We start from the raw sequence: 13,532 nt of genomic DNA, 5'->3' as shown, positions 1-13,532 counted from the left end.
GGTCCCACCCGGCTGGCTTGATCTCGCCGGTGTGAGAAGAAGAACACGGACATGACCATCGGAGCCTCACCCGAGGCCCCACCCCGATGACCCAGCCATATCCATGGCTGGCGGATGACACCGCTGCAGGGGGCCAACGCCCCGAACAGCATCCCCAATCCCCTGAGGGGGAATTGAGAAGACGTCCACTGCTGAGCCACTGGGTAGAAAGCGGCGCACACCTCTCCACACCCTGAGCCACTCACGCAATGTTGTCCTCTTATAGCTCCGTGCGAGCGGCCGTTTTCGGGGACCCATATTGTGAGTTGGCGAGTCACCTGCCCATTTTGTCGTGTTTTTAAAACGTATGATCAGGGCAGGTGCCATAGTATCCTGCATAGTCCCGGCTACCAGTCCACTTGCAACTCGACCCAATAGCCCGATTTATTTTTGTTCCCTTTTTTTACAATAAAATAAATAAATAAATATTACAGGACATTATTATTACACAAATTGACTAAGTCCCACAGTAAGCTCAATATTAATAAGGCTTGTGTTGAGGGTATATACATATAATATATAAATATTTATACTTAAATACATAGAAAACACCCATGACTCCGGAACAAATATCCATGCTCATCACACGAATACATGCCCTTACCAGGATTTGAACCCGGGACCATCAGCTACGTAGGCAGGGTCACTACCCACTAGGCCAAACCGGTCGTCAAAGACAATAGTCCTACACTATCAACCGGGGCTTGTCCTTGGGTGCTGCTAGTGTGGACAGGGATAATCGTCGGTTGGTGTCACGTTACATTTAGAGTAAATTGTCTTATTATAAGGGGCTTCTACGTGTTGGCTTCGGCCCCACGCACGCCTTCCCAATGTCCGGGACCCCATGGTCCCGAGAATTTGGAAAAGACAGACATAATAATAGAAAAATTACCGTTATTTCGTTAGATACGATAAGCTATTCCCTCTTAACAAATCAGTGTATTCACGCGTTATCACTCTAAGTGTACGTGACGTGATGTATCATAGTGGAATGTTTTCTAGTTCGCATTAGCTTGTAACCCGACATCGGTAAACACTTCGGACAGGAAAATATTAATTGATGTCTTGATAACCTTTCATTCTTGGATATCATGACTGGTTTCGGACTTTCAAGTGTGATGGTAAACTCTTTTTTTTAAGTAGGTGTTATTAGTGTGTATTAGAGGAAAAGGGGCGCCCGCTTCTCCATACAAACGTAGTCCCCATTTTCCTCTCTGGATGTTGACATTATGGGAAATATGTTTACACAATTTGATGTTTATTAGCCATAGCTATGCCCCTATGTTTGCCTTTTTTTGTGTTTTTGATTATTGTAAGAAACGTAAGAAAACGAAAAACAGATTTTATTATAGGGACCGTGCGCGTTGGAGGGTCTGCCATCTTGTGGCCTGAATCGGAACCATAAACATGTACATTTACACGTCACGTGTTTTCTTGTGCATAGTAGGTTCTGCCATCTTGTGGGCTACATCGGAACAATAAACATCACATTTACGACTCGCGCCAAAGATCTGACGGCTCCTGTGCTGCCTCCTACAGTTCATGCACGCTCCCTATACATCTTTATAAATGCTCCTATTACAATAATTTAAAATATCGAAAAAAAGCAAACCCTACGTTTGCTTTAGTAAAGTAGTTTTCTATCATGTGAAACATTTTGTGTTTTTGATCATTGTAAAAATTAGGAGCGAAAGACAGATTTTATTATACATCTTTATAAATGCTCCAACTCAAATAATAATCAAAAATCGAAACAAATCCAACGTAGGGGCATATCTATGATAGATATAATAATAATAATAATAATAAAACCGCAGGGCAGCTAGTGGCGAGCTGTTGGGGAGTAACGACCCCACGGACCCGAGTACTCCCGAGAGTCGGTCAGGGTCTCCGTCTCCGGCGTGTCTTCGTCGGTCGGAGTGGACCCCAAGGGGACCCGCAGGACTCTCAGCTCTGGCTTGCCTTCATTGGCCGTCCAGAGAGGAGTCGTTAGAGCTAAATGCTCCAGGGGTGGAAGTGAAAACTTGCATAAGACGCGAGTTGGCACAGTGGCTGTTATCAGCCACTGGGTAGAAAGCGGCGTACACCTCTCGACACCCCTGAGCCGCTCACACCGGTGTTGCTCCTGGTCGTCTTCAGGACGGCATTTTCAGGGGCCCATCTAGTGGGCGGCGAGTCACCGCCTGCCTCGATAACTAGTGAAAACATTGTTATGGCAGGTGTCCGGACGTCTTTGCAATAACCCAGTCTCATTGTCCTCCCAAACTTCAATCCATAGACCGTTATACTGTTCACTTTACTACAATAGTCCCAATGCCTGTTGCGACCGGTTCATTGGTGTCTATTGTTGCGCCCGTGAACGGGTTCCAGCAGGCGTTCTACATGACATTAAAGCTCTCCAAGAGGCCTCTACGTGTTGGATCTATATCCCCATGCAAGCCTATCAAAAGACCGGGATTTATAGGCCCGTGAAATCCAAGGAGATACAATAATAATAAAATGCTTTATTGCACACTACAAAAAAAAAATGGTACAAAGTATGTAAAGGTATAAATATGTAGGTAACAACAGGCGGACTTATCGCTAAACAGCGATCTCAACAACAAATTGATACAACAAATTGTGTCAAAATATTTTCAATGATGTCAATATGCAGAGAGTAAAATGAGGACTACGTTTGTATGTAAAGGCGGTTTCGCACGGCACCCGCAATCCCGCATCATGCACCCGCGCAAGACAGCGGAAACACTAAGGTTCTTACTTCGCATACACGTAGCGGTTGACCCTATGAGGCACTTGCTTGTGGCGATCAGCCCGCGTAGACAACGTGCCAATTAACGCTCCGAAGCGAACGAAACGCAACTCTCACTGTCGCACTAATATGGTAGAGTGATAAAGAGAGATGACTATGATACGCTACGGAGCGTTAACGATTGCCACGTTGGCTACGCGGCCAGAAGGCTTACCGCGAACCACGTTCGACATGTTGCCTCCCTGTATGTCACGCTTACCTTAGACACTATGAGGCATTTATCCATATGCAGCTACGGTTGCCACCTTCTTTCTACCGAAAAATAGCATGAGGCATTTGTCCATATGTAGCTTAGGCTGTTCCGTGCTGGCCCTGCGAATGGCCCCATTTAGATGTTTTGGTTTAGTTTATAAAAGTAGTATACCACTTACTTCTCATACTCGTAGCGGGTGACCTTAGACACTATGAGGCATTTGTCCATATGCAGATTAGGTTGCCCCGTGCTGGCGTTGCGAATGGCCCCATTTAGATGTTTGGATTTGCGAAGACCTGGAAAGACACGATAATTATTAAATACAGATCAGCTAAACAAGTAAATATATAACATTTATCGAGTTTCTCGGGTAATTCGTGTCACATAAATATTTTTGCCCAGCAATGGGACATTAAATTAGGCTTTAAAAACCACCTCAACTTACTAAATATACTTAACTAAAAATAAATACAGAAAAATGTACTACCTAGTCGAACTTATATTAAAAGTAATCTTGTGTAAGTTGTGTAGAATAAAAACAGTTCTAAATTAAATATTTTTCTTGGTATATTTATCGCACAGTATATCATAAATCGATTATATCTCGATATCTGAAACTGTAAGATATGGATATGATAATAGCCGTAAGATACGAACATCGATAACAGCGGTAAACAAGGTCTCGGTGACCCATTGACCTTTTGATTCCTCTTCGAGACAGTTATCAGAGAGGAATACTCCATGGAAGTTTATTTTTAGACAATATTTATTTATAAGTTAGACTGGCTTCACATAATATATAAGCAATTCATCTGTGTGAGATGTTTTAAGCAGCGTCCTGGTAACGGCACTTGCGCTCGTGGCTGTATAGCCCTATGCGAAAGAGCATCCCTCGTTCACACACGCGGCAGGTGTATGCTCCCCAGGTGGGCGAGGGTTGGAGGCCTACTCGTGGCGCCTCATGCATTTCTCTTTTAAAGAGGTAAACCAGGCATCGTCGTGTTTGGATTGACCATCATGAATAGCACGACGCCATACGGGTCGGTCTTCGGCCAGTTTTTGCCATTGGTTACATGAGATATTAAAAGCAACTATATCATGCTTGACGCAATTTTTGAAGCCATCGAGCAACACAGGGAGGGAGACGGTATCCATACTATTTCCCCTATGCCAAATCATAGGTACAACTGTACCTATGGCGGTGCATGTTGTAACTCGTCCGTACACAAAAAGAGATCGAGGTGTGCAAGATTTGTCTTTGACGTGTGTCATTTTCTATGTATTAGTGTCGTCATTACAGATTGGATTTTCTATGTAGTGAGTAAGCAGAGCGACTCTGCACGTTTCCCCCCGCAAAAAATGGCAGAATGATATGTTCAGTAAGATATCGCTTAGGCTCCTCCCTTCCGACGTGTCGGAAGCCGGTGTTGTTCGAAGTTAGAAGCGCAGCATTGGCCGCCCGACCGGTCTTTTTGCGTCTGCAACCTCCCCAAGCAGGATTTGACGTGATTGAGTCCGTTCCATTCGATACACATGCCCAAGCCACCTCAGTCGTTTCTTCTTTAGTATAGCTTGCCTCACATAGTCGGTATGCTATTCTGAATTCATAATATCAATTCATTTTGCCTTTTACACCAGCAGACTGTGGAGTGATTAATGATGAACCGCTTTCAAAATGTCTAAATTCGAACCTTTGTTTTTTATGTGGGTTCCCCGATTTAGAAAGGAAGAAACATGGAAGAAAGGATGTTCACTTAATGATGGGGTCCTGGAGAAATCGAGAAAACTCTTCAAATTATTAGGTAAATATTCTCTCCCGTGCATTTTCTCCCGAAAAATAAATAAAAAAACATAATGTTTTCGTTTGAAGTCAGTTCGGTAATAAGAAAATCACTATACTTGAGTCAACTGTCGCCGTGTGGTGCCGGCGTTTTAGAATAGCACCACCCCATCTCGTCCCGTGGGTGTCGTAAGAGCCGACTAAGGGAAACCGACGTATGGGCAGCAGCATCCGTCGAGTATTGCTATTAATACCTACTGCGGTCCCAATTCGTATCACCAACTAAAAATCTAATAAAAATCGCAAGAACAATAAATCATCTTTCTTAAAAGTTAACAAATCTCAACCAGGAACCATGGCCGCCCGTACTCAATGCGGGGACCATGGGTCTATCTTAGCTAAATCATAACAATAACGCCGGGTCTTCAACTTGAGCATCACCATTGCTTCTTGCCTGATGGTGATGCCGGACTCGGCATCGCATAAATCATGACAACCATTCGCAAATGTCACCACGGGCACAAGGTCGCCCGTATTAGTAGCGAGGGCCATGTGTCTACAACTGACACTAAAAACCTTGAAAAAAAAAAAAACTTGAGTCAACGGAGACATCAATTCAATTTTAAATGGTAAACGGACTCCGAATGTTTATTAAACTTAGCCAACACTTGCCTCCTTTTCCGCCTAACAATGAGGCATGCACTATATTGCTCTATGTTGCTATGTAAATATGTTCAATAATAGTGCAAGGTGAAGAAAACACAGTATTTACATTAGCATGTTATCATGTGTTATTTTAACTTATTTACCCGATACCGTACAACAACACATGCATCCTCTGTCTATGTAAACATAAGTAATAATACAAACACCATTATAACTAAAATCTAGTATTAACATTAATCACAGCCAGTGGCGGGGCAAGAGCAAGACTTTATGTGGGCAAGGTACATTTAGCGAGGCCCTCTGGTGGTGCAAGAAATAACGAACATTTCTACGTTGTGTCCGAGTTATACTTATTTGAGGCGCAAGTTTCGCGTCCCCACAAAATCTACTGAGTCGGTTTTACTCAATTAGAGAGAACGCGCCTTAATTGGCAAAAACTTCAATAAATAATAGTACTGTACAGAAATGACACTTCCTACAAAACCGAAGTTTGACAGCAATTCAGGGACGAATTATGCTGTCCCTTTCTAATTTATGGTACTATCCCTTTCGGCCATTTAGGGTTGTCAAAATTCAAGACTATCTTATCTGTGGTCGTGCACGTATAGCGACGTCAAGTTCTACCAATCCTAATAATTGCTCGAAGCAATGCTGAGCCGAACGGAGCCGGGAAAAGCCGAAAGGAGGAGTGTCGCCCCACTGCCCACACTTGCAAGACCGTGAATCCTAGGCTTAAAAGGTCTAAAGTCTAGGCTAAATAGATATATAATGTAAATAAGATTTGTTTTGATCTGCTATTGAATAAAGGTGAACCAGACAGTAATGACGTCAATATCATTGTATATTTTTTACAAATAGACAGTACAGCGGAAATTGAGTATACCTAGGGTTGCCATACGTCCCGTATATACGGGACTGTCACTGTATTTAAGTATCGCGTCCCGTATTTGTACCCGTCCCGTTTTTGTCCCGTATATCATGTAGAATACGTGTATAAATGATCACAATCAATTCTGCTTAACCACATTGTTTCTATACCTACCTATGTGAATTAAAGCTATGGGAATTAGTGTTAGTAGGAACTCGAGTCTTTCGAGTCTGAGTTTAAAGAACTCGACTCGATTTACGAGACTCGGCGCTTAAATAACTTCTGAGTCTTTTAAGTCCCAGGGCGAATCCTTTATTGAGTCTTTTTACAAGCTTTTATTTAGTTTCACCTGTCTCGTTGTCTGTAATCAAATCTTACAAGTTAAATTTGACCCACTTCCCGGTTTCCGATGAAGCTGAAAATTTGCATACATAATTATGTAAGTCAGGTGACAATGTAATATGATGGTACTATCGAGCTGATCTGATGATGGAGACAAGAGGTGGACACAGGAACTTTGTGATAAAACAACGCAACCTAATTGTGTTTGGGGTTTTTAGAATTGGCTCGATGAGTATTAGTTGCCTATGGAAAGAAAAGTACAGTCAGCGATAAAAGCTTATACCAAAAATGAAATTTTTGCCAAAAGCTTATTTGAGAGCAACTCTAATTATTACCCGCCATTACTACCCCATTGTCCCGTATCCGCCTGGTCTCTGAGACTGGGGTGAATACGGACAAAACATAACTTAAAATGAAATTTACCTGAGAATTTCTTAATATCTATCCACACTAATTTTATAGGTCGTCATTCACGAAGACGCCTGCCTTGACTCGTATTGCCATGGTGTTAAAGGTTAGATTTGAGAAATCTGCGCGTCGTCTTGGATGACACGAACTATATCATATAAAATGTACTATTATGTTCAATCGAATGATACAATTTTTGTGGGTAGATATTAAGAAATTGTCAAGTAAATGCCATTCTAAATTTCATCCCTTATCACCCCAGCCGTCCCTATTCACCCCGGTTGACGGTACTCATTACCTACACACATACGATTATTGATCATGTTAATAACTTGATTTTACGTAACTATTACATAACCGTCCTCTGAGAACCTACTGTAACTATAATTTTATTATTATTTACATTTGAACAATATAAACATTCATCTAATGATGTTAGGGTTTATCATTCGTGACCAAGTGCTAATCAATATTGCGCCGTGCTATTGCACCAGCTTGCAGACTACCTACGCGTGTTAGACCATACGTATAACCAGTGGGGCGACACTGATCCTTTCGGGCATTCTCGGCTCGCGAAAGCAAAACCAACCAAGACCAAGCGAAAGAAAAAGTAAGGGTCGTGTCGTATCAAAAAGTCATAGAGCTGACTCAAGATACGAAGAGCTGGAAAATACTCCACCGACCAGAGAATAACTCTTAACTTCATGATCATGATGAGGTTGATACGCGGAGTCTGTCCCTCATGGGCGCACGCGGCATGGCACATCTATAGGATCCTAATACCATCTATGTTGTCCTCGCTCAGCCAGTGGGGCGACAGTGGCGACACTCCTGCTTTCGGTCATTCTCGGCTCCGTTCGGCTCAGCATCACTCCGAGCAATTATTAGGGATAGCACAACTTGACGTTCCTATACGTGCACGACCACAGATAAGATGATGACTTGAATTTTGACAACCCTAAATATCCGAAAGGGACAGTGCCATACATTAGAATGGGCCAGCATGATTCGTCCCTGAATCGCTCTCAAAAGTTTGATTATTTTATTCTGTGGTATAGCCTCGAAATAATGCATAATTGCGTCGTCACAGAATAAATAATAGTACTACGATACAGAAATGAAACTTCCTACAAAACTGATATTTATGTATGTAACCCATAACTTGCATGTCTGGTTTAACTGTAAATGTAAGTTGGTGAATAAATAAAATAAAATTGATATTTGGCAGCGATTCAGGGACCAATCATGTTGTCCCTGTCTAATATATGGCACTATTCCTTTCGGCTATTTAGGGTTGTCAAAATTCAAGTCACGACCTACGTAAAACAAGGACAAACAGTAATAGCGCTTTCCCTGCTGTTCCTACTGAAAGTTCCAGAAGAGCATCTCATTCGGTCATCTCCCGGCTCTATCATTTCATATACACCGTGTTTTTTTTTATTTGCGTTAATTTCGAGGGTGCATTCCTGAGCTTAAATTAAGTAACTCTCTCAAAGACACCGATATTCTAATTAACTCCATTTCGGAGATAATCAATCATTAATTTTTATCTTATAAGGCCCTTACGAGCGTGTACACTTGCCTTAGGGCCTGTTTACTTATTGATTAGTGTTTAGTGCGAGTTCATACATTTGCTACTAAACGTAAGTACTATCTCGGACGATCGACGTTCGAAATGACATTGATATGTCACAGTTTTCAATTGTTTGGTTGAGTTAAATGTAATGCCCGTGTTACAACAACGCTATATGCAACATTTAGTTACTTTTTATAAAAATAAATATTGTAAAAAAAACAAAAAAAATATTTTTTTTTTTTTGAAAATTAACTATGCCATTTAGTTTTCTTAAACGTACTTACCGATACCCCGAAGTTAACGAAATTCAATAAAAACACGGTGTATATACCTAATGTACCTCTATGCATTGACCACCAGCATTATGAGCAGGACAGCAATATAACTACGCGTGTGCGATAGAGATAGGAACAGACAGGTCAATGTACAAAATTCTTCGTGCTTTAGCTTAGCGTCTTTACTTTAGCTACTCAATGCGGTGGAAAGACCGTCAACTGGTCACATGAACGTGTAAAAAAATAATATTTTCAGCCGTAACGTCCCGTTTGATACTTTGTCAGATGATATTTAATGAAATTTAATCCATTTCTGTCCGTGACTCAAAAGTCAGAGACCATTATTACACTGGCTAGTTTGAGGCGAGTCCTTTGTATGTGGTAGGTGCAGTGAGCTTCCTCATTACTCTATCTATTTCTAGTATCATGATAAGTGGCATAATAACATGTTTATCTTAATAGATCAATCAACAAGAAACGACCTTAGTACTACAATTCCGTACTGTTATGTTATGTCACAATGACAACAGGGAAAATAAAAAAACGCAAAAAAGGCAAAAAATCACGTTTGTTGTATGGCCCCACTTAAATATTTGTTTTATTCTATTTTTAACCTTTTGAACGCCACGCTTATCGCACGCGGCGCGTAATCGTGAACCTCGTCGCTTGTCGGTACGCATGAAGGTTGATATTGGGCTGTAGCCGCGCGCGTCATATGGCGTCTTTGGCGGTCAAAAGGTTAATGAATAGAATCAGGTGTTACTTTGCGGAAATCCATACTAATCAAAACAAAAAATATTACTTTGCTAATCCGCGAAATATAACCTGCTAGTCAATCAGTGGTAACCCGTTATTTTACATGCAATTAATGTTCCCACCCTCTCACTGCAAAAATATAAATACTCATATAAATAAAACAACCCACCACCAAAAGTACAAAACTCGCCACGTGTTTCGCCTCTCTACGATTATGAGATGCTGTAGATGTTGAGGGTCTGACGCCAGACAACTGAACTTCAGTTACATTACAACACACAACATTAGTATTGATTTCCGCAAAGTAATGCCTGATTCTATTCATTATTTTTAAATACGTTAAAAATCCGTGTCCTATACCATTATATGAAATAATACCTATTCCTGTAAACAAATCCCACAAGTGTGTACTCAAATAATTGGAGTAATAGATAACACACTCAAGTCAATAGTCTAGGAAATAGTTGCTTCCTTATTTACCACTTCCTTATCTTAATTATCTTAAGTTAATTCTACAAAACATACAGAAGTAGATTAAAATTATGACCGTTATTGTCTTAGATAATAATAATATGAAGGTGCCATGTATAATTAGTTTTGTAGCTGGCCCTGAACGGCTAATCCTTTGTCTTTTGTGAGTAAAACCGCACAGGCTACTTCCCTACATAAAAAAAGTTTAGTTCGTTTTAACTGGTTATTGAATTACGACTCTATGGGTATTGCAATCCAATTCAAAATGAACTAATGGAAAAATATGTTGTGAGGCTGTGTGTGGTCCCTCTACGGGTACTGAGTGCCAGCAAGTCAAACGTTACAGAACCAGTCTAAAATGTGTTACCGAGATGCGTAACAAAGGCGCGTTATCGGAGAGCGCTCTTAAACTGGTCTTTTGAGCATTGGACTAGCCTGCGCTCAGGTGGCAATTAGAATTCCTTTTTGCAGGTAGTAACTCGTGCGGTTTTACAATAGACAAAGAATTAGCCATTTGAGGGAGTAATATGCTCAGTCTCCTATTGTAATTCACAGTATTTCATTGCACTATTCATCATATATTTGTATAAAATGACTAGTAAAATATGCAATCTACAAACTAACTAATATTGTTTACTCTATACATGGTCCTACAAAAACATACGAAGGTGACACGAGGGTCTTGGACTAATAATACTAATATATTATTGGCCGGTACTGTAGATAAACAGCAAGGTCAATTTCTTAAGTTAAAACAATAATTTTGTGCCAATACTCTTGTTTTAATTAGATTAGATTATAATAGTTATAGGTATATCTTATCTCTACCTACTGTTAATTAGGCCTGTTTTGTTATCAATAAATTTAATTACAGTAAAAGTCACGTAATATGATCATGTTTAATATGTATGTATGTCACTTTATAGCACATAAACAGGATAACATAAAACAGACCAAACCTAATAAAAATGTTATCTACAAAGGCATCTTTGAGAAAATGCGAAAGGATCAAACACTAACAGAATTAGCACTAATATGACTTCACATTTAATAAATTAAACATTTTTTGACAACCGGGTTGGCCTAGTGGGTAGTGACCCTGCCTACGTAGCTGATGGTCCCGGGTTCAAATCCTGGTGAGGGCATGTATTTGTGTGATGATCATGGATATTTTTTCCTGAGTCATGGGTGTTTTCTATGTAATTTAAATATTTATATATTATATATATTGTTGTCTAAGTACCCTCAACACAAGCCTTATTAATATTGAGCTTACTGTGGGACTTAGTCAATTTGTGTAATAATATCCTATAATATTTATTTATTTATGATGGTCTTTTTTTCATACTTTCAGAGTTAATGTGTTTTCCAACTTAAAACATCGGAAATAAAGGAGCCTAAACAAAAAATCGCGACCCGCTAAATTTATGATTTAATGTTTTCAACTGTGAAAGTTTTAAATGTTACATTTTTTACTGATGTTGATGAGAAGCAAATTATAAGAAGGCATTACTATAAAATAATGATTTAGCCTCGTAAATCCCCAGGTATTTTAGAAGTACAAATTCAATTCAAAATTTGAACTCTTGTAGAAATAAAATTTCCAATTTAAAACCGCATAAATTGCCAGGGATCTTACGAAGATAAACAGGGCAAAAAGGCGAGCTTAAAGTCGGCTGGTAAGGCCGTTAAATGTAAAGTTAGAAAGTTATTAATTCAAAAAACTAAAGATTTCATTATTTACCTGTATGAAAATGAAAGGCGCTAAACTAAAATATTTACTTACGTCTCAATCCTTTACTTATAGAAACATTGATTTTATTTAGCACTGACATAGTAAAACTTTTATAGTTATAAAACAGTTCACTTAAATCAAAGTTAAGCTTAAACTAACACAGTATTGTTCACTGATTACAACGAATATAATGGTTAAATCACTATAACCGTGCGGTGCGTGTAATGCAAAGTATTTTTTTTAAATAAAAAAAATCGCCAAGGAACTTGTTTATCAAGTAAGAAGTGGCTATCAACTGAGGACGTTTACATTGAAATTATTATACTAATCATTTATAGAAGCGTGGTGCTGACATTGATTCGTTCTAGTGTATGCGATAAGTTGTTTTCTAAAGATAAAGAAAATAGCAAGTCCTCAATACTCAATGAGTTAAGTATGGCAAATAAAATGACCACTAAATGACAATGACAAAAGCAAACAGCGGCCTTTTGACAGTTTTGACGTTTAACAGACGTCTTTCAATTCGTTTTGTTTTGAACTGCCAATAACATCCACACTTTACCCTATTTCGGGCCCGAGAAAGAATATTTTTCCGTTTCACCAAATATCATCACCTCGTTTACAATATTTGAAATGTAAAAAAAATAGTTCATATGCAAAAATATCAAACATCGAACATTTTTGGCAATTAGAGACAAAGTATTTTTTACATTTCAAATATCTATGTGCTGATATTCCGTGAAACGGAAAATGATTATCAGGCCTGAAATCGGAACTGATTTCGGGCCTGTTATTGAGAAGTGTCGATGTAATTGGCACTTTATGGACTTTTGAAAAATGTGGGAAAAACGCCTCTACAACGTCAGTTGCGTTTCGTTTCTGCATGTCCACTCTTTTCCATAAATATTTTTACAGTACATATGGTGCTACTTTATAGCACTATTGCGAAAATTAGCATATTACGTTACTGTGTCGAACATTTAAAGGGCCATATGTACTGTAAAACGTTGTACGATACATGTGCGAATAGGCAATTCGCGACTCGTGTCGATTTAAAACACTCCTTTCGGTCGTGTTTTAATTTATCGCCACTCGTTTCGAATTTCCTATTTTTCGCACTTGTATCGTAATGTAATATTATCAGTCTGAGCCCCGGTTATACCGCGAAAATCAAAGTTCATCAATTGCGGGCATTTTTCTCTGTCACTCTAATTACGTCTTAGTAAGGGTAAAAGAGAAAGATCCCAGCAATTTGCGAATTCGGTTTTCGCAGTAGGCCCCCAGATATTATGACATTTTTAGCTAGTCCGCTAGCTGGCTGGCGGATTTTACCTACAATGGCACAAGCGTGCGCCCGCTCCGTGCACGCCCACGCTAGCGGACGCCTTTATGATTATGACTAATAAAATGTCTAGTTAAATTTGAATGTAAGGCCTAGGTAGGTAGAGAACACTCCATAGTAACGCGGTTAGTAGAAATAAGATATCTATTTATATTTTATTTAAACATTTAACAAGAAGATTGTTGCTTAGACAGAGTAAAACGTAAACCTATCTACCCAGTTATAGTCAGCTCCAATATTTGACACTTGCATATTACCAATAAATAGGA

General features: G+C 39.5%; 1 protein-coding gene across 1 annotated transcript in view; it reads right to left on the bottom strand.

Annotated features, from left to right (window-relative positions):
* LOC133531831 (NAD kinase 2, mitochondrial) overlaps positions 1-12,410 on the bottom strand; it is a 29,503-nt gene extending 17,093 nt beyond the window's left edge. The window contains exons 1-2 of the mRNA XM_061870224.1: positions 11,973-12,410; positions 3,223-3,340 (exon numbers count right to left, since the gene is read on the bottom strand). Of these exons, the coding sequence (XP_061726208.1) occupies positions 3,223-3,340; positions 11,973-12,021 (167 nt within the window). The 5' untranslated portion in view covers positions 12,022-12,410. The remainder of the gene's footprint in view (positions 1-3,222; positions 3,341-11,972) is intronic.
* Positions 12,411-13,532: the final 1,122 nt, after the last annotated feature.

This window comes from Cydia pomonella, chromosome 26 (genome assembly GCF_033807575.1).
Source record: "Cydia pomonella isolate Wapato2018A chromosome 26, ilCydPomo1, whole genome shotgun sequence".
Taxonomy (NCBI): Eukaryota; Metazoa; Arthropoda; class Insecta; order Lepidoptera; family Tortricidae; genus Cydia; species Cydia pomonella.
The sequence above is the reverse complement of the archived record's forward strand: the minus strand, read 5'-3'. Positions and strand labels throughout refer to the sequence as shown.